Source organism: Osmerus eperlanus, chromosome 13, assembly GCF_963692335.1.
Source record: "Osmerus eperlanus chromosome 13, fOsmEpe2.1, whole genome shotgun sequence".
Classification (NCBI taxonomy): domain Eukaryota; kingdom Metazoa; phylum Chordata; class Actinopteri; order Osmeriformes; family Osmeridae; genus Osmerus; species Osmerus eperlanus.
Window position 1 is genome coordinate 8,958,624 of NC_085030.1, and position 21,846 is coordinate 8,980,469.

The window sequence follows — 21,846 nt, forward strand, 5'->3', positions numbered from 1 at the left end:
GGGGAGCTGAAATGATGCCTCGTGTGGGAAGGGGCTCCGCTTTAGAAGTCATGCTCCTCTTCACTGTCACCTTGCTTCAATTGAAGAATGTCAGAGTGGGAATGAGATTTGTCCCTGGTCCCAAAGACAATAAAAGACTCAGAGCTTCCTTTGAAAGTGCTAAGAAAGCCCCCTTTGATCTCACTGTCATATGCATGTGGTTCCTAATACAAGATAATGGGCTGGCTTTCTTAAAAGATAAGTGGTGTGAAGTGTGCTCGTGTTGTGTGCTGCATCTTATCAACTGGTGCCTGAGTGATTTAATGGGGGAAACCCAGTGTATCTGTTGCCACTCTGTCTCCGTTGAACCTTGGTATCATCTGATGCTCTTCCTCTCCCCCCCCCCTCACATTGTACTCACCCACCACCCTTTGTATGGAGTGAGGATAGAGCACTGCCTCTTTACCGTACGTATATAGTGCCCTCTGGTTTCCTGAATGTGTATGTATCCTTCACAAACTAGCACTGGAGTTTCAGAAATCTCTTTGTCCCCTGAGGCCTCCATGTCCCAGGAACTGGCACATAGCAGCAGGAGGCGGCTGGTCAGGGCATTGTTATGCTCACTTTGAAGCTCAAGATGAGCTGGAAGTGTGGATTTACTGTGGTTTATCTGAACCAGTAGAGGGCGCTTGTGACCAGCAATGGTGTGGGAGACGTAGAAGTCCTCAGTTCTCCTCCTCACAGACTGGTGCCAGGCTCAGAGACTGCTGCAATAAAATTCTCACCTCATTATCTGAGACAGCCACATCACAGGCTTGTATTGGGTGGGAATGGGCAGGGAGAGAAAGAGAAAAAAAAGGATGGGGGTGGGGATTTGAAGGTTGAGAGTGGGGGATGAAATACTGAGAGTAGGGGGTGTGAGGAATAATCACAACTCACCGAGGGTCTAGGCCGACACCTGTAATCTAGCCCTGCGAGGCTCAGGCCACACTCTCTGGCCCACTTCACAGGAAGGGGAGAGTTTTTATGCACAGAAGCAACCTTGTAAATGAATGGTTTCTGTAATGGGTTAACTGTGAGAGGGAAGGAGTTATTAGCAATGCCCTGAACAACCTAGCATCTCATAACAGATATATAAACTACATTTGTCAAGGTAATATAAGGCTTTCTTTATAGTCTGTGCTATTGACACTCCATTCCCTATTTGGGGAATCAATCTATTGCCTGTGTCTATCGTGTGTGAAGAAATGTGGTCAGACAGTTACTCTCTAGTTTCCATGAACTAAAAACAGCATTCTGCCCTTCTTGGCTAAAAAAAATGCCCTGTGCACAACATAGTTGTATTGTGTAGTGGTGTGTTGTATAGTATTCAAATGGACTCCAATGCTCTGAGACAACACAGTGATACAGATGCAGAAGAGGCTCATTGTCTGGGAGGAGGAGGAGGAGGCTGGGGGAGAGCTAAGAGCTCTGGTCTCCTAGCAGCTGGTGTCCTCCTATCTTCACATGTACAGCCAATAAATCAATATCAAATCTAAGGAACAGGAAGCCAGATGGCCTTCCCCCAGACCCTCGACCCATTAGGTCAGAGACCTCTCAGAGCCACCATGGCTACTGTACCCCTGATCCACGCAGCAAGCCTTTGAAGCCATACACATTCAACTAGGAGCCCATGAATGACTAAAGGGGACAAATAAGCTGTTACGACTCAGGTCAAGTCAGTGTTTGTGTTTCTATCCACATCAAAGGCTCCAGCCTGTTTGATATGCAGCCCCCACACCTTGATCCAAGCCATAGACAGGTAGAAGGGGAGGAGCAGTCCATTGAGAGGAAAGGTGGGCTTCTGGTTCTTTTTCAGCACTGGCCAGAGGGCAGTTGACCCAGACGAAGGGTCTGGCACTGTCTCTCATTCCCCAGGGAGTTATTGGCCCTTACAATCACCTCCAGCCATGTAAGGGACTACCCTATTAAGTACAGGCTTCAATGGATGCCATATTTAGATTACCTTTCATAAAAAGAAAAAGCATATGAAACACTTTGACTAATTTGTGCTGGTATCTTAACTTATCTGAACACTGGTCAAGGTGACAATTGTCTTTTTTGAAGACTAACAATTTTCTGGACCTGGTGAAACAGAAGTAGCTGGGGTGGCCATTTGCAGAGGGTCCATGAGGTCACTTTCCTAAATACATCCCACCAGACTCTTCTTGATTTCTGTGTAGGCTAAGGGTCAGGTTAAACAGTAGTTTGATTGAATGGCTGTTCACAGGCCTGCGTGAAATGCCAGCTCTATTGCAATGTGTGAGCAAGGGAGGAGGGGGCTGCCCTGGCCTTTGTGTGGCCCAGAGTCTGAGTGCGCGGCCCCCATTGTTGGAGGTCGACCGCCCAGCCCCTCAGACTCTCTCCTCAAGCTGCTTTGTCTTGAGCAGCGTGACCATTTCCTTCATCCAGGTCAGGGCTAGGTCGTGACTTTGGACACCAGTTTACCCTGTCTGTGTTGTCTGCACACCCATAAATACACGCCAGACAGATGGACTGTTGTGTTATCTAAGGAGGGGGAAATGTGAGTTTAGAGTCTCGGATGATGGAAGGAGACTGGAACAGAGCTGATGATGTCTTTTTCTGACTGCCGACGGAATTCATTTCTTTTTTTAAAACAAGCCCTTGTTTAAACACAGAGACAACACATATACCAATTGAACTGAATGCAAATGTTTTTTAAAGCATGCAGAAAAGGATGCAAACATGAGACCTGAAAAAGCTGAATCTTAAAATGAGTCGGTGAGATCAGATTGGGATAACCACAAAATTAACCTGAATAGGCACAACAATGTGGCCAAGCAGGGTTGGGGAAGAGACAAGCAACCTCCCTCTCTCCTCAGGCGAGGGCTGCCTTATCTGGGCAAGCCCTTCGTATTGATAAGAAGAGGAAAGGCCAAAGTGCCACCAGGAGCAACGTGTGCAGTTCAGGTCAGCACAGTTCTGAGAGGGGGGCTTCATTGAGAGAGGGGCTGGGGGTGGAGGAGATGTTACCTGATAAGGATCCCCATGGGTCTTTGATCTGTGAGAGCCTGATGAGGGATTACAGAGTGTCATGCTGGGTGGACGAGCAGAGCGACACGGCAGGTACAAACAAGCACTCTGAGGATCAACCGCGGCTACAGAGGACTGGCAAACAATTGAACAGAGAAAACAGATGGGTCAATGGACAGATTAGGGAGAGTAGGCTGTATTCTCTCATTCTCACTTTCTCTCACACTCTGTCCAATGAATGATTCCCTCTCTTTACACTATTTCTGATCTCTGAGTTTGTTGCATCTCTGAGGATTATGCTTGATATGATATGCATGACTTTGCACAGTATAGTACTTAACTCTATGAACAATGTCCAGATTGTTCATGAAGCTAAGAAACACAAGTCAACTTTTTATTGCCCATAATAGTATTTAAGGAATGATGAATCATCTGGAAGTCCAAACACACAAGAAACAATCTAACTGATCCTGAAAACCAGAAGACCCTTGAAGTCTCATGGTCTATGGTTAGGAGCCGGCTTCTGGTCTCCCTCGCCAGCATGTTGAAGTGACACTTGAATGTCACAGTATGGCCATGTGGGGGGTATGGGGGGTACCCCTCTGTAGTCTCTCTGGTCACTGATTTAGGGCCTTCATGTGGAGGCCAGACAGAGCCTGGGGACGGGGGTGCAAGCTGTGGCCTGAGCCAGATGCCTTACTGTCTGGCCTAGGGGAAGGTGTAGGAAGTTCTGGTTTGGTCAGCCAGGAGGGGAGGGGACAGGGGTGGAAACAGCCTGCAGAGTTAATGTGGCCTCAGTTCCCAACCTAGCAATAGTTAAGCAATAGAGCAGATATTCACGGCACTATATTCGAACCTGTATGCGTGTTTATGTGCGTGTGTTCATGTTAGTAAGTAATCACACGCATCGATTTGCACAAAGATGCAGATGTCAACCTAGGTCGTTCTTAAAATGGGGCACTTTTTTAAAGCAACTGAGACATGCTCATTTGAAGCTCCACTGTATTGAGTCATTCTAAAAGCCTTGAAACAGTGAAAGATCTCCCTTAATAATTGAGAAAAATAACTAAATGCATTTCTAAACGCCTTTATTTAACAGGACATTAGGCAAGAAGAAAGCGAGAATATCTCCCTGTGTCACTGTGGATTACAGACACGATACATACCCCATGTCCTCAGGGGCTCAACCATGACATATCTGTCAAAGAAAGGTATATGTAGCTTACAAGCTCCAATTAAAAGGATTAAAACGTAAGAGGCCTTCATTATCAGCTCTCTTCCAAGGACATCAAAGACCTTGGCAGAGTGAGACTGCAGCTGGCTCAATGGTGTGAGTTTATTCTCTACCGATACAGAGGATCTTGTTTGTGTTGAGGATGTTTACAGATCCCAGGAAAGACAAACAGCCTGGTTGTGCCCCCCTGAGCTCAAACAGAGGAGCGCTGGTCTGCCCTGTGAGAGCGAGGGAGTCAGGATGTGTTTCATTGTCAGGCCATTGTTTACCTTGTCTCTTACTTTTCCCCCCTTCTCATCACCTTCTCCTCACTTTCAAGGTTTCTCGTCAACAGCCAAGCCAGATACACTGTAATGTAGAAGCAAAGTTGCATGGATTCAAATATCAACTAAACACTTAACTTTCGTTAAGTAGTGAAACCTTACTCATAAGCAAGGCACTAACCACATGGTGTCACTAACTTATCAAAGCTCATGTTTCAATGTGACAGTCTTCAGTAGTCCAGAGGGCTATTGAAAACATACTTTTATCTTATCATGCTGCATTTATCTCACACGTCTACATTTTCAGTTTCAGTTTTCAGACGCAATCATCAAACTGACTGAGCAGATAAACTCAATCGTTATATGATCTAATGTCATGATAAATGTTTGCCCAAAGATGATACTGAGTTAAATAACTGATGTTCAGTCAGTTTAGGTGTATATAATGTAAAGACAAATACATTTTATGAATTGAAGTATTGTTAAAGTGGGCAATTGTGTCCAGCTAGCACATGCCAGTGAGCCAGTCCTACATTTGGGTTTCCTCATCTGATCTATAAATCACCGGGGAACAGCCCCTAACAGAGGTTTTATTACAGAGACTTCCCTTCCATCCTGCAGGGGGTATTAGGCTAACACTGTTTATGTGTCAAAAGCCTTTTAACTGGCAGGGTCCCAAAGCAAGTATTATTACTTTATTGGGCATCATTCAGACTGTTCCTTTGAATTCAATGTGATTCTTGGTCACAAATCTAGTTAGGGAAATCTAGAAGGGAAAACATGTCTTAAACTGTCAAAGTGACTTGACCAATCCAATATAATATATGAAAGACAAGTTGGGAAATGTATCTGGAAAATGTTGTTGATTACATACTCATTGCATTTCTTTAGAATTAAACTGGAGAGTCTAAAATCATCATCAAAATCAAAATAATTTAAATTGTTTTTTCAAGTGTAGGCCTATGTTTGTGTCAGTAGATTAATTATTATAGGCTACAGCTAGTGTGTAAAATGTGCAATCTCGCTAAACAAAACAAAACATTTAGGAACTGACAGTTATTATGGTGTATTATGTACTGGACCAAAAGGTGGACCAAGATAGTATTTCAATTTACCTGCGGAATAACTACACTGAGCTACCTGCCCGGACTTCCTGTAGCGAACGTCAGATCCTAGTTTTTTTGTTGTTCGAAACTGGGAATGTTACCGTATGACTCAACACCTGAGGCGGCGTCGTGTGATTAATAAATACGCAGGGATATTACACGGTAAATGCAACGTGAAAGGATTCGTTTGTCTCTTGTTTGTCCGCCCGGCAAGGTTTTTCGCGCTCTCATAGTAAGACTACTGTTTCAGCATAGCTTTCTTTGTTTTATTACTTCCGGAAAAAAAACCTTCCCAGGTAAGATGAGTTTCGATCCCATATACGTAACATTACATTCAACTCTGAACACCACATAATAATTACAGTTTTATAATGTAAACGTATATATTTGTGTATGATGATGTGGAAAAAATGAAAAAGAAGTCTGTCAACCCATTAGAGGATTGTCATCTTAAGTTTAATGCGAAGGTGAGCGCGATGAATGGTAGATTAATGTGTGAGTTTCTGTTTACTCAGTGTAGGCTAAGTGTTTGAAAAACAGGGGAAAACAGGGCTGTAATGTTGGAGGTACAAACGTTAGATATGTAATCACAGTTCATTCTTAATGGATTTATCACATGTAGTCATGAATGTGGGTTGGGGGGGTCTGCTTGGTTGTTAACCATGTCACATGCTGTCAATGAGGACAGTGAATTATTTATGGTTTTAGACCAAGGAGTCTTGAATGATTGCCTCTGTTCCTAACGTGACACAACGTTGTTAAGCTTGTGTGCCACACACGAACACACACACACACACACACACACACATACACACACACACACACACACACACACACACACACACACGTAGTATACATATACGCACTACCATTAAAAAGTTAGGGGTCACTTAGAAATTTGTTTTTTTTTTCTCTCCATGAAAACATACATTAACTTTGTTTGAATGGGAAATAGCTAAATGAATAGGAAATCATTGACAGGGTCAGAAACTATTATTTTTCATTTAAATGATTAATGTGTCCTTCAAACGTTGCTTTTGTCAGAGTCATCCATTTGAAGCAGTTGCAGCCTTGCATACCTTTTGTCAATTTGTTGAGGTAATCTGAAGAGACTTCACCCCATGCTTCTTGAAGCACCTCCCACATTGGTTTGGCTTGTTGGGCCCTTCTTACTTACCACACAGTCGAGCTGTTCCCACGACAGCTTATTGGGGTTGAGATCCGATGACTGTGCTGGCCACTGCATTATAGAAAGAATACCAGCTCATAGTTTGGACTGAGCTGTGCTTTGGGTCATTGTCCTGTTGTAGGTGGACATGGGCTCAATCAAGTGCTGTCCACAGGCTATGGCATGGCATTGCAAAATGGAGTTATAGCTCTCACTCTTCAATATCTCTTTTACACTGTACAAATCTCCCACTTTACCAACATCAACACACCCCCAGACTCAAATCAAATGTATTTGTATAGCCCTTTTTACACGCAAGCATGTCACAGAGGGCTTCACATACGCCCATAGAACTGCCCCTCAACCAACCTAAACCCTTAAGGACCATCTCATTGCCTCCACCATGCTTGACAGATGGCTTCAAGCACCATCTGTCATCTTCCCATCTTCTCAGCCTCATCTTCTCAGTTGATCTGTGTCTCCCAAATTATTTTCTTTGTGATTCAAACACCTCAAACGTAGATTAGTCTATCCATAACACTTTTTCCCCAATCTTCTTCTGTCCAGTTTCTGTGTTCTTTTGCCCATTTAAATATTTTCCTTTTATTGCCCAGTTTGAGAAATTGCATGAGAGTTGAATGATGAATTCAGTTTATTGGCTTGGAATAGCCTTCATTTCACAGAACAAGAATAAGTTTCAGAAGAAAGTTTTTTGTTTCAGGCCTTTTTGAGCCTGTAATCAAACCTACAATTTCTGATGCTCAGGATACTCATCTATTTTAAAGAAGGCCAGTTTTATTGCTTGTTTAATCAGTACAACAGTTTTCTGCTGTGCTAACATACTTGCAAAATAGTTTTCTAATGATCAATTCTCCTTCTAAAATATAAACTTGTATCAGCAAACACAACTTGCCATTGGAACACAGGTGGAACAGGAGCGTGGTTTCAAGGAGAACCTTTACTGAAAGCCTCATTGTTAAATGAATGATTGAAATACTTTTTACACACCCTATTCAACAGAGAGCTATACTTCAAGTCATGGGAATTCCTGGTTGAGATGTGTATGCCCCGGCTGCTGTTGTAGTCCAGTTTGGTATGCGGAGACGGTAGTCTGCTGCTGAATAGTGTGAGGATTAGAACCACTGTGATTGGGTGCTTTAGCATGGATGTGTTTTTTTAGCAAAGACCATGGTGCCATGCACAGGACTCCAGCATGGCGAACCATACAGTCAGACTAGGGGAGGAGGGAGGGGGAGGAGCTATGAAGAATTGTGAACTTTAGAAGACTAAGCTGTTTTTGAAGTTCTGGGGCCATTTGTTTGTAATTTCTGTTCATCCTGACAGGCGGTGACAGTGAGGCAGACAACACACACATGATCTAATACTGTTGACGTCAAGGGAAGGTTACCACCTCCTTTATGACTTAATGTGTTCACCCCACAAAGGTGTGGCAGCACACGTGACTCATACAGATATGCACTCTATCTGAACAAACTGCTGCCCTCCCTTGTTGAGAGAGAAGCTTCCAGAGAATGCCACCTCTGGTAAGCTCCCAGAGGACCCTGGAGGCCAAGACATTTACCTACAAAGCTTAGAATGTCACATGATTTTGAAGGCATTTGGCTAAAGCCCCCCCCTTCTCTCTCTCTCAAAGTCACCTTTCAGCACAAGGCATGGCTGTTAACCAGGTTATAACTTCAAGGGGAAAGTATAATCCATTTGACTCATTCCACTGCCTTTTAAGTAGTCACTGTATTTGGATAACATTATTACACTTGTTGAGGATTCTATTCCAGTACTTCCCATAGGCAGAGGAAACCATAAAAACGTATGATATGGTAATGTGTATAGGAAGAAAAATGGATCAGCTGACGCCGCCTGACAACAAGCTTCACCTCTGAGCTGTGTGTGTGTGTGTGTGTGTGTGTGTGTGTGTATCCTTGAGGAGCAGTCACAACATTGTGAAGCTGTGTATTAGTATGGGGGGGATGTGGACATTGACACATGGCTTGTGAACAGCCTGTGCCTGGATGTGAGAAGCCCTGCACCCATCCAGAGAGGCTGAGGAGCCAGCCATCCATCACTACCAGGGTCACTGCCTGTCCTGGCTTGCCTTCCTGCCTGCCCGGCTGGCTGGCTCACTTCTGCCTTGCTGCTTCAGCCAAGACATGAGCTGAATCTTCAATTCAATCCTCAACTGCTAGTTCTGTTCCAAGCTGCATTCCCAAACATCTCTGCTCAGTTAACTGATTTATGCATCTGGACTGGGACCTTGTTTTGCCACATAAACCCACATTAATTTAAAAAATCATAATTAAAAAAACTTTGTACCTATCAAGGTTGTCTAAAAAACATTCAGACAAAAATAAGCATTTCTTCCCTTTTACATTTGTTTATACTTAGAATACCATTTGATGACCAACACTCATTTCACTCATCTGATTTCACTGTCAGATATTCATCCGTAAGAAGGTCCTGTGAATCTTCAATGAAATGTAGCACAGCCTGGTTTCTCCTCTGTGTTTCCTTCAGTTTGCGTGAGGATCCATGACCCCTATACATTACAAGAAGGGGTATCACTTGAGCAAAGAGAAAGGCGATGAGAGAGAGAGAGAGGGAGATCAGTGTCCTGCTTGACCTCAAGCAGTGTGCGCGTGCGTGATTTTCATTGCGAGCTCACATAAAAGCATGCGTGTGTGTATGCGTGCACACATGCTCACCTTCAGTCTCTGTAATTGGCCAGCCCAGGGTTTGGCCTCGGAGAATGTTTTGCCTGCACTAGTGCGACATCAGCAGTCTGAACAGCTCTCTACCACTCCCCCCCCCCCCCCCCCCCCCCCACCCATTTTTTTTTTCTCGACGGAGGGAGGCGAGAGAGAGCGAGAGAGAGAGCGAGAGAGAGAGCGAGAGAGAGAGCGAGAGAGAGAGCGAGAGAGAGAGCGAGAGAGAGAGCGAGAGAGAGAGAGAGAGAGAGGGGGGAGAGAGAGAAAGAGTTCTGCTCCCCTCCTCTCAGCTGATCTACTCTGTGCCTAGTCACACCACTCCCCCTTTCCCGGTGCAGCGAACACACACACATACAAACACACACTCACCCACACACACGTAGTCTGCCTGTGTGCCGGAGATGTAGGGCTCTGGTTTCAGTTGGGCTGCAGGCAGCCAGCAAAGCTGTGAGGTTAGAGTTTGTTGTTTGCATGCGGTGGCTGCCGGGCGCTTGACAACGCTGCTATCATCATCTCAGGTGGGTGGAACAGAGCTAATAACCTAGGAGACACAACACAGGGCGCCTGTGCCTGGGCTGACCTCTGGAGGGGGGTCAGAGGGGAGTTTAGGGACTGGGGGGTGGGGTAAGGGATCCTGGGCTCACTGTATCCTTGCCGAGGGTTTATTCAACGGTGATGAATTAGGAGGAACTGAGACATGTAAACACAGCACCATAGCCTGTTTGCTGCGTTGGCACATTCTGTACAGTAAGTACTCTGAAATATTTAGTGTTTTGCTCTCCTCTGAATAGATGGATGTTGGCGCTGCCGTGAAGTTGAGATGTCGGATATTGTATGAGCAGGTAGTTGTGCGAGATATCTATTCGCTCTTTTTTAGTTTTTTTTTCTGTAATGGAATGCATTTATAATCGTTCTTCTCCCTAAGAGAGGGAATTACTGGAGATTAAGAACCTCACAGAGGGACGCAGACCTCTGGTTATTGGACGTGAGAGGGTCATTAGTGATGGGGATTGCATTTCTGCTCAGTTCGTTCAGAGTTCTCATTCTCTCCTAGCGCATGCCTTTGTTCCTTCACACTAGAGGGGGGTTGACTTGACTCGTTTTTCTCCACTTTTCTTGCCTCATTTCATGGAGTTTACCCCTTTTAATGAAGCACAAAGTGACATTTAGCCAAAACGAGAATTCCCTTTGTCCCTCAGGAAACTCGTTGAGAGGAAACACCTGCAGCCCTCTTCCATATTGTTGCTGCTCTGTGGATTTGTGTCATTTCCTGTACAGCCGACCGGTATGAGTAGGAACCCAGCGACTCCAACGGCAGACCTCTTTGTGTTTCTCTCTCTGTAGAGACCCAGTATGGAGACCTGAAGAGGAGCAGGGGAACGCTGGATCATGGTCTCAACTTCCCTCTTTGAATGGATTAAGTCTGGGATGTACGCTTTGAATGAGCTGAGCTAGGCAGCATCCTCTCTGGGACAGCAGTCAGAAGAGCAAACCCCCTCCCCGCCAGATCTCTTCACCTGGAACGCAGGGAAGCCGGGGTCTGTCAGCGGGCGGCCATGACGGAGCCCAAGCTGCCCAGCAGCGGCAGTGGCAGCCTCACGTGGGCCAAGCTGTGCAAGGAGTGCGGCCAGCAGCACGATGGCCAGGAGAGCCACCTGTACGAGTACCAGGACGAGGTGGATGACGAGCTGGTGTGCCACATCTGTCTGCAGCCCCTGCTGCGGCCCATGGACACGCCCTGCGGGCACACCTACTGCTTCCAGTGCATCAGCAGCTTCCTGAAGGAGCAGGACTTCTGCCCCGTGGACCGCCTGAGGCTGCAGCTGCACCAGTGCCGGCCCTCCAGCCTGCTGGTCCGGAACCTGCTGGACAAGCTCACCGTGCTCTGCCCCCATCATGCAGAGTGCCAACAGACCATGCAGCGCTGTGAGTTGCAGCCACACCTGCACAACAGGTGAGAGGGGGCCTGGGAGAGGGGGCCTGGGAGAGGGGGCCTGGGAGAGGGGGCCTGGGAGAGGGAGCCTGGGAGAGGGGGCCTGGGAGAGGGGGCCTGGGAGAGGGTGGCTGGGGATGGAGGTAGGAAGAGAAGGTATCAAATGGAAGGAGAGAGGAATGTATAGAGATGTGTGTGTGTGTGTGTGTGTGTGTATATATATAACAGGAGTTGTCTGGATTGAGTACAGAGTGAAGATTTGTTTCTGAAAAATAATACACAAAGCTTGAGTTAAAGGAAAGCGAACCTAGTAAACCATTTGCCTAGACAGTTTTCTTAGTTAACTGGAGAAAAGGGATGAGGCTTTCTTACCCCGTACATGACTACAGCTGTCTGCCGTTATTCTCGTGTCAATGGTCGGGGATGATGCAATCAGGAGTGGGTAAAGGTTGTGTTAGTGGCAGCTTTCTCCAGCTGCAGCCTCCCAGTGCAAACAGACTGGAGGCAAAGTTCATCCTGGAAGAACAGCAGCAGTAACAACACTGCCAGCCAGCCTGACTGACTGACTCACCGTCAGACTCGACCTGTCCCCCTCACAGTCCCTGCAATGCAGTAGAATAGCCTGCTCATCTGCATAGCACTTCTCCCCTTCATTCCATCCACTCTCCCTCCTTCTCTCCCATCTCTCTGCCTCTCTCCCTCCTTCACTAGTTCACTAAGTCTGTTCAATCATTCTCCACACCTCCGATTAATCTTCCTAAAGGCAGAAATGGAAGACAATTTCCATCCTTGTTTTCCCAGAAAATAATGAATGAACACAATCCTATTTTTTCCCCTATATAAAAAAAGACCTTGGCCAAGATTTGAGATTTGTCTCTAGGGTTGATTAAATGTTAACCCAGTTTCTCTCCCTCTCTCTTTTTTTCTTCTTCTGTTTTTCCGTCTCCTTTCTCAGATGTCCTGTTTTCCGGAGGCTGAGGGAGGAGGGCGAGAGGAGGAAGAGGCCTCCCTGGAATGAGTTAAAGGCGAGCAGGGGCGAGGGGGAGGCTGGAGCCGATGCCAAACACACGCCCGCGACGTCCCGCACCCCCACCCGGGGCCAGGCAGAGCCAGGACTCATAAACCCCGCCTACGAGGAGGCAGAGGATGGTAAGCTGTCACTTCTTACTGGCCACACGACCTCTTGCAGACTAAGTGCTCACTCTAGCAAACCGTGGTTATGTCAATGGAATAATCTATTAGGGAAGAACTCTCTGTTCTAGGCTTCACCGCATGACTGTAAACGTGACGGACATAACACCGGAGAGCGTGACTGCTCTACTTATAGGAACACTATGAGAGGGCAATGCTTTTTTTCAGGGTGGGGTGGGGGGTGTTTGTCAACAAAAAGCTGTATCATTCTCAGCATCAACAAGCCAGTATCACCGTGTCAATCCTGTCTTTGGAGGTGAGAGGAGTTTGTTGAAGCCCTGAGTGTAAAAGACCGGGAGAGGAAATGGTTTGCCCGCTATGTTGATTTAAGAGAAAACCAAAAGCTCCCTTTGATGTGGTCAGCAGCCGTTCCAGGATAAAGCCTGTCAGAACTGGATGACACCGACATCGATTAGCCTTGGGCTCTGGAATACCAGACTCACGGATAATGAGATGAGATCTTCAGAACATGAGTCAACTAACATCTGTTGAAATCTCTGTCTGGATCAGATCTACAATCCTTTAATATAGTTGGACGACTGTCAAAATAACTTTCCCTCACTGATGAGATGGGGGTATTAAAAGTGTGATATTCACATTACGTGACTAATTTAGCTACATTCTAAGTCAAAGGCTCAAAATGTATGCATGATTTACATAGACAGAATAAATTCTGTTTGGTCAGCTGTTATTTGCTAATCTTTAAACCTTCATGCTGCCCAGGAACAAAGGAACGGCTAGACAACCAGATCTCTGAAAGTCCTAAAATATACTGTTTATATGGTGCTTGTTATCAGAGTGAATACAAATTCATCTTTGTGAAAACAAATGTGTCCATACAGTAAGTTTTCTAATCGTCTTGTTGTGAAAGAAGGTGAGTGACTGTTGATTCAAGGTTCTACATTCCAAATCAACACCAACAGACTGTCGCACGCCATGCCAGATGGTGCCTGATATTACAGCCTGCCTGATCTTACAGCCTGCCTGCCTGTGCACGCCAGTGAGTGTGTCATGCTGGAAAAACTCCATCAAACACAGTTTCCTGCCAAAGGACAATGGTGTCAGTTGAAATTATTACAGATTGACGAATTCCATGACTGACTTAACAAATCTGTTGCCTCTTGCCTTTGACATGTCCAAATCACAGGTGCGTGTGTGTGTGTGTGTGTGTGTGTGTGTGTGTGTGTGTGTGTGTGTGTGTGTGTGGCTTACAGGAAATCTAAGATGGGCAGATCGATACTTTGTGTGCCCATTCCTGTATGTGTGTTTCTGCCTACACGCACACATCCTTCCACACTCATGTCTGATCCCCTCTACCCTCTCCAGACTCCACCCCGGTGCGCTCCAGCCTGGTGGCAGAGGCTAATGTGGTGGAGATGTTCCGGGATGAGCTAGAGGAGGAGCTGGGCTTGCGGATCGTGGGCGGGAAGGACACACCCTTGGGTAACATCGTCATCCAGGAGATTGTGCGTGATTCTTTGGCTGCCCGTGATGGCCGGCTGGCGCCCGGTGACCACATCCTGGAGGTGAGGGAGACACAGCAGCCCTAGTAGGGATCCAACACGATTAGTTGGATCATGGCACATAATCATGGCACATGCTTCTCTTCATGGCACTGTTATCCATCCAGTCATCAGTGATGTCACCAAGATATGACATGAAAGGGAATGATGTGTCTTTGTCCTTCTGACTGACCTGGACACACAGTGAACAGATTCCCTCTATAAATCCCCTACTGTGTTTTTCTTTGTTTTGAGTTGGCACTGGAAACATAACTCCAGTGGATTACCTGCTAAATCAGTGGATTTGGGAGTGCAGCGCAAAACACATTAGTGTGTGTTTTGTACTCATTGAGATGGTTTCACCCATCCTGTGGGGTTATTGTCACATACACACTGGTCCCCTAGGTTTTCCTGACCCACTGTTGATAGAGGCATTTGTTGATGGGGAAGCAGATATTCTGGACAGACGGGTGTTCAGCTCAATAGCAACAGGTAGGGCAGGGCACTGCTAGGCATGCATGACACACAGAACTCCCCCTTCCTTTACTGATTGACCCCCCTCCTACACCAGAAGACCAAGGTGCATAGCTTAAAGACCTGGCTTACTAATGTATTACTAATGTTGATTATGAAAAAGTCTAGGGACCTTTCCAGTACTAGCCAACTTGACAAAAGACCAGAAGATGAAGGAGGATTCATCATTTGCTGTTGTCCTCTTGTCTTTAAAGCACAGCTTATTCAATAAGCTTGTTTTTTGCCCCCCCTCAGTGACCCCCTCATGATAGTGCTTTGTTCACAGTAAATATTGTTCAAACGTTTTGTTGAAAGCTTCATGTAAAGGTAATGGATAAGACTTTGAAGGAGATTTCATAAAGGTGCCTTCAGCTTCCTCTCTCCCAGAATATCTCTCTCACTCACCCCCCCCTTCTCTTTTCTCTCATTCTCTTTTTCTCTCCTTGGATTTCTTTCCTCCGGCTGTCTTGGAATGTGGTACTGCTGTAAACTGAGATGACAGACGTGTTCTCTCCCAGCACTGGCACCACTGTCTCAGAATGCCCTCCAAAACTCAGCTCTTGCTCCAGGCTGACCAATGACAGTCATGGAAAGGATAATTACAACTTTTCAGCCAATGGGCTGCCTCTGGATCAGTAACATTACCCTTCACCCCCACCCCAATCTTTTGGCATTTGTAGATGGCCGGGGGCTGTAAAAAGATATGTATTGTGGGAGCGGAGATTGCATTCCTAATTTCTTGAAATTGAATCGCACTCTTCCCCTTGAATCAATGCATCGATTTAAGAAGGACTTTTCTGGGATGAGGCTTGTAAAGAGGGCACTGAGAGCATTTTCATCGCTTTCTAGTGGAGGTGGTTGGCAGGCGGACCAACACTAAACAGCATTAACTGTTGTAGCAGGAATGCCAAAATACTGGAACAGGCAAATAGGAAAACGGACAAGTCAATAACAGGAAGTAGCTTTAAAAGCATCTCGAGCCAGATTTTTACTGCAAAGACAGAGGGATTGGGTCTGTTTTAACAATATCATGAATGCTCATTGTAATGCACCTCAATGTTGCGTTCCTTGTCAAAGCCATATTTGTATGTGTGAGTCCACTATATACAGGATCACTATAGTTTTGGGGAAGGGTGTTGACCCCAGCGCTCTGTGGTGTTCTGTTTCCAGGCAAACGACATCAGCCTAGCCTCCATCCCTCATTGCCGGGCCATCGCCGTGCTGCGGCGGCCATGTTCCCTGCTCAGGTTCACTGTCATGCAGGAGAAGGGCTTCAACCCCAGACACCCCCGCCCTGAGCACCACCCAGCCCCCTCCTCCACCACCTCCACGCCCTCCCACGGCAGCGTGCCGGCGGCAGCCCACAACCCCGGCACGGTGATCCAGGTGACGCTGGTGAAGCGGGAGTGCTCGGAGCCGCTGGGCATCAAGCTGATCCGCAAGTCGGACGAGTCGGGGGTGTTCATCCTGGACCTGCTGACCGGCGGGCTGGCGGCCAAGGACGGGAAGCTGAGGAACAACGACAAGGTGCTGGCCATCAACGGTCACGACCTGAGGCACGGCACGCCGGAGAGCGCCGCTCAGATCATCCAGGTAGAGCCGACTGACACAGCGTGTGACGTGTCATGCTAACTAGCTAAAGTAGAACCGTGTGTGGTCAGTAAGGAATTACATACCTAAGTGGCTTTTTTGGGTAGCTGTGTTTATAGGACACACTTGATGGCTGTATTGTGGGAGTTAGGACTGATGTGTGTGTGTGTGTCCAGGCCAGTGAGGTGCGGGTGAACTTTGTGGTGATGAGGCAGACGGAGGCCGTAGAGGAGGGGGGCACCAGTGGAGAGGTTCCGGTCCGAGGGGCCCGCAGGGCTCCTGAACCCCAGTACTTCAAGCGACGCTCCACCTTCATGAAGGTATAATCATCAACTGATACATTTACATTCCTTCCTTTTAGTGGTAGGTTTTATCTAATTCAACATGCAAATACTGCCGACAGTAAGTGCAACAGATAAGCTTTCTGATAGTCAAACAGTGGTAAGTGTTGAGGAACAGTTTGTTCCTCAAGTGTGTGTTTTAAGATGACACACAACAATAGCATAATCCCAACTCTCCTCTTTAGAAAACAACATATAAAAAAATACATTTGTGTGTTTCAAGTACTGTTTAATGTATGAGCACAGGGTTAAATTAGTCCTTGTCTACATGGACGTAACAGCAATCGTCTCACCTCAGTTGGTCCTACCTCCAGTCTAGTTCACCACAATTCAGTCGACCCAAACCCTTGTTGTGTCACCATCAGGACTTTAGGGCTAGCACGTCCAAAAACTCCCCCGAAGTCCCAGTCAGGGGTGATGGGCCCTGGGCAGCAGGCGCCTGTGGCTGTGTCTGGAGATAAAAGCCCTTCTCTGGCTTGATCAAAAGGACCAGAGTGCTGCTCACTCTGCCGCTACGGGGCCAGAGTCTTGTCTTGTTTGTTTGTTTCTTTGGGTGGCAGAGGATCAAAGCTGGTGACAGTTAGCTTTCGCCTGCAGAGAACAGTCTTTTAGTCTTGCAGGGGGGGGGGGGTAGTGGGCCCACTGGGGGGGGAGGAAGAGCCCTCCCCTCCCCCATCTACACCCCCCACCTCCCACCCAGTCACCTCTGAAGGTTTACAGGCTCCAGTGTGGGAGAAAGGGAGAGAAAGAAAGAAGCTGTGGATTTCCACACGTGCCCTCCGCTACGAGAGCGGAGTGTCGTTCCTTGCACGTTACCTCTGCTCCCATGGCTCAGCTGCTTCTGAAACGCCTCACATTTGTTTGTACAAGCAGCGTCATGAGAGGATTCAATTAAGGAAAGGAAATGGAAACGTTTCACTTGATGGCTGCCATCCATACACCTGGACATGAATTTCCAGTCAGTCAACCATACAGACGCAATATAGTTGTCAGCTATTGGGATATTAAGGCATTTTTCAGTCTTCATCTGGTTTCACCCCACCTTTTTAATGGGGGCTTTTTGTTGGCAAGTAAGTCATGACTGTGTGTGTGTATGTGTTGTCCAGGACCCTCCAGGAGGTTTCTCCAGCCAGGAGAAGACAGTGAGCCTGAAGAAGGAGCCTCGCCTGTCCCTAGGCATCACCATCGCTGGGGGCAGGGACTGTCGCAGCCGCCTTCCCGTCTACATCACCAGTGTCCAGCCGGTGGGCTGCCTTCACCGAGACGGCACCATAAAAACTGGTAAAAACTGGACACAAGGCTCCTCACAGCCGTGATGACATCACACCACAGACCCGTTGACACGGGTGTGTCCTCCCATGTGTAAAGGATGTGTGACCCTTTTGAAAGGAAGGACTACACTGGATCGTAACGTTCTGCGTTCTGTTTCCCAGGGGACATCCTGCTCAGCATCAACGGGGTGGACCTGACCCAGCTCACCTACAACGAGGCCGTGTCGGTCCTGAAGGCCCAGACGGCCCAGTCCCAGGTGGTGCTGCGGGTCATCCAGACCCTGGCCGAGGACGCGGAGGAGGAGGCCGAGGCCGCAAACACGGAGGAGCTGGATTACACAGAGAGCCCACGAGAAGACGACCTTAACTGGGCCCCGCTGTGGACTCGCTGGCTGGGCCTGCCCAGGTAGAAGCTTCCACATGCTCTCTGCTTCACAGACGCTGATATGAGGTTCTCCCTGCATAGCTGTCGTGCAATAAACATATCTGGCATGACGGCGAACGTCATAACAATAGTCGTGTTTGGAACATTTGGCCTTTTGCCCAGAGGCCGGACGCAGTTGTGATTGAGTGGTTTTTGGGCGTCCTTCTACAGCTAACAGGGATGTAAGCGTGTTGTTTGGTGTGTCTGCAGTCACATGCACTGGTGCCGAGACATCGTCCTGCTGAAGACCAACAGTGAGAGCTGGGGCTTCAGCATCGTGGGCGGCTATGAGGAGAGCCACGGGCAGCAGCCCTTCTTCATCAAGACCATCGTGCCTGGTACTCCCGCCCACTTTGACGGACGCCTCAAGTGAGTGGCAGAACACGCTACCTATCGCCTTGCGCCCCATATCCTCTGAGCAGTCAGTTAGTGAATGGCATGCTAAAGGATGTGTGCTCTCCCTTGCAGATGTGGTGATGAGATTGTGGCTGTGAACGGAGCCACCACGGTCGGCATGAACAACTCCTCTCTCATCCCCATGCTCAAGCTGCAGAAGAATAAAGTCACACTGACCGTGGTGTCCTGGCCAGGGAGCCTGGTGTGACACACACATATATATATATATATATATACCTACACACACACTCTGCTCTGCTCAGCTGCAATTACCACTGAGCCACTCTCTTGTCTGCCTTCATCTCACACAAACAACATAGACACTGGTTGAATCTCACAACTAGAATTTTTTTTTTTGGGCAAATATGAAAGGTTTATATAATTAGATTTTTATTTTACAAGGTAACGTTGTTGGGTGTACATTGTTATACTGTGTCTACTTAGACTTTGTCCAAGCAGACTGATGTGAACGATTTTTAGTGCTTTTATGCAGTAGTTGACATTTTTAAATGGCAGTTTGTGTGACTCAGTGAACAAATTGGTTTAATCAGGGTGGAAGATGAAACAAAGACAATCAGTGAACTGCAGCTGGAGGTAAGCTGGAGATGTAGCTTCATTGTTTTTACCCTGTGTCTTGAAAGCTTTATAAACATTGGTTCATAGCAGATTTTGTGTTCCTCTACTGTTGCTATTGATCATCTCTTCATTTGATAATGACGATCTGGAAGACTGATTAATGTGCATTATCCAAAGTTCTGAGATATTGTATACATTTTCTAATGTCCCTAAAACTCCACATGTCAATGAAGAAGACACAACTTAATGATGAGGAAAGAAAGTCTGTTGATTATGTATGCCAAAGTCAGATTTTCCCATCCTATCCTCATTCATTCCTGTCTTTTTTAACTACTTTTATTTGACCAGTTTCATCCATATGGAAGACTATGGAAGGACACAATGCCTGCTTAGAATTTTTTTTTATGACTTGATGAATTCCTGATGTACCACTGTACTGTAATTCTCTTTTATTTCAGTGCAATACTACATACTGCATACCGAATGTCTTTGATAAATGTGGGTGCCTTGTACATGTTGAAGGACAAATCAAAATGTATACTTGCCTTAATTACCACAAAACCAAAAATGCTGTTTCTTCCTCATTAGCTACCACCTGATTCTGTGTTCGAGAGGGGAGAAACGAGCAGTGTTAAGGTTACTCAGTGTGTTGTATTTAACGTGTTCAGTGGAGAGAAAGGAGGAGCCCGGAACTACTGTTTCACAGTTAGTGCGTGATTTTTGCTTAGTCAGGATGTATTCAGAAACACACAGATGCCTCTCTCAGAACATGAGAACATTTGGTACTCTGTAGAGTTTCATTCTTCATTATGTTTAGCGTGGTTGCAAAATAGAGGCATTGCATCTTGAGGCCCACCCCTCTCTTTCATAATGTTCAATAAACTCTTAAAGAATACAAATAAGGTTTTTGTTTGGTATGTGGTTCCTTTGGTGAATTTCCAGTAATTAGGAAATGTAAAAGTACTACCAAGATGGGTCGAACCAATGCAACACGCACTCCTGCCATCCAAAGATACCTAAACACTTGAATTTCCTTAGGGATTAATAAAGTGAACTGATTGATTTGGATTCTGTGAAGATGTTCTAGTGCTGACCACGAGCCTGTGGTCCCATATGTGCAGTCATCAGAAAGGGCCTGTCTTTACTACTGCTCCCCAGGCTTCTGCCTGTTCTGTGGGGGTAGCACTCATCTGGAGTGGCATGAAGGGTGAATAGACAAGCCACGTCCCCACAAGAGACAGCTTAGGAGAGGGCTGAGCAGGATGTAAATCAGACTGCTGCGTCAAGGACCTGACACAGAACTCAAGGACACTAAGTCTAAATTATGCCTGGCTTTAAGCAAGGCTCAACTCAAGTGGGACGTAAAAAATATGGGATACAAATGTGTCATGTTTTCAGGTGGATTCCAGGTGCTTGTGTACTCAAGACAACCATTGACACATAATTACATTTAAATATCTGCAGGGGTTCCAAACGGTCACACGTCAAGTGTTTAATGTGCATGCACTGTACATCATTAAATGCACCCACTCTCTTGATGTCTCAGTCTGCCCCCTAGAGGCTAAACATGGATAATCTTACACATTGCACAGCTTCATATTAATATGTCCAACCTCTGCTTTGGTTAGTTCATAAAATATTACTGTAATTACAAATTGTTTAACGATGATTAATTGTATTATAATGTGATGTGTACTTTCAGATGTTAAAGAGTTAAAAGTAACTGGCTGCCAACACTGTCAGATACATATCACTGGACATTCAGCAAGAGATTTGCTTCAATGGACGACTTAACGATTAACAAGTATTGCACCTTTTTGCGGATTTGATCAAGCTAGTGTAGGACAGTATAGTTAACCTTCCTTGATCCTGTGATCTTTCCACATCCCAACAGGACAATGTGAGCAATAAAACTGAACAAAGGGGTCTATAAAATAACCCTCTTCTCAGAACAAAGCAGTTCCCTGACTAGGGTATGGGGGTTGTGATTTGGTAACCCCAGGATTTTCTGCAAACAGTTCCATCCCATCCAGTCTTGGTTGTTTATGTTAATAGTATTCCTTAGTTTAAAAAAAGTGTCAAGTAATTACAGTCTGTCATGTTAGGTTAACGATTCAGCACCTTGTTCAGGGTTCCTGCAGGTTTCAGTAAATCAAATTTAAGACCTTTTAAGACATTTTAAGACCATAAAGATTTAAGATCTAAGACCTACACGACGCATTACCAAAAAAATATTCCAATCAAAGAAATTCTGAAAAAATTCAGTCTTCTATCGACTCACATCGATGCATTTTTTTTTTAATGTAAGCATATATATTGAATCGCAATTTGATAAAAAATGGTGAATCGATTTGTTATCGAATCGTGAACCCAAGAATCTAATCGAATCAGAAGGTAACAAAACATTCCCACCCCTAATAGACGGTAAGCTGTACAATTCTGTTTAATATTTTTCCGTGTTGCAGAAATAAATAAATAAATTCAAGAAAAGTCTACTTATTGTCACTGTATTTTGTGAACGAGTTCTTAGAAATCCTTCAGCAAACTTTCACTTGTTTTGTAAGTATGATTAGAAGGCACAGTATTCTGTTTTATAACTTGGC

The 21,846-nt window shown here is 46.0% G+C and overlaps 1 protein-coding gene and 1 long non-coding RNA gene across 4 annotated transcripts; one reads left to right on the forward strand and one right to left on the reverse strand.

The window, feature by feature from the left end:
• Positions 1-638: 638 nt before the first annotated feature.
• On the reverse strand, positions 639-5,876 carry LOC134032253 (uncharacterized). The gene is made up of 4 exons (XR_009932001.1): positions 5,625-5,876; positions 4,516-4,594; positions 919-1,052; positions 639-746 (listed from the first exon to the last, which is right to left on the reverse strand). It is a non-coding gene; the product is annotated as an uncharacterized LOC134032253 (long non-coding RNA).
• On the forward strand, positions 5,682-21,842 carry lnx2b (ligand of numb-protein X 2b). 3 transcript variants are annotated; one of them, XM_062476155.1, is made up of 10 exons: positions 5,682-5,911; positions 10,851-11,460; positions 12,395-12,588; positions 13,957-14,156; positions 15,816-16,238; positions 16,412-16,555; positions 17,683-17,857; positions 18,010-18,253; positions 18,482-18,640; positions 18,740-21,842. In XM_062476155.1, the coding sequence occupies exons 2-10, from the start codon at positions 11,063-11,065 to the stop codon at positions 18,873-18,875; spliced, it is 2,073 nt and encodes a 690-aa protein (XP_062332139.1). In that variant the 5' UTR covers positions 5,682-5,911; positions 10,851-11,062; the 3' UTR covers positions 18,876-21,842. The 3 variants fall into 3 exon arrangements, with proteins under 3 accessions (XP_062332139.1, XP_062332138.1, XP_062332140.1); XM_062476154.1 differs by lacking the exon at positions 5,682-5,911 and adding an exon at positions 9,869-10,024; XM_062476156.1 differs by lacking the exon at positions 5,682-5,911 and adding an exon at positions 10,324-10,348.
• The last annotated feature ends 4 nt before the right edge of the window (positions 21,843-21,846 follow it).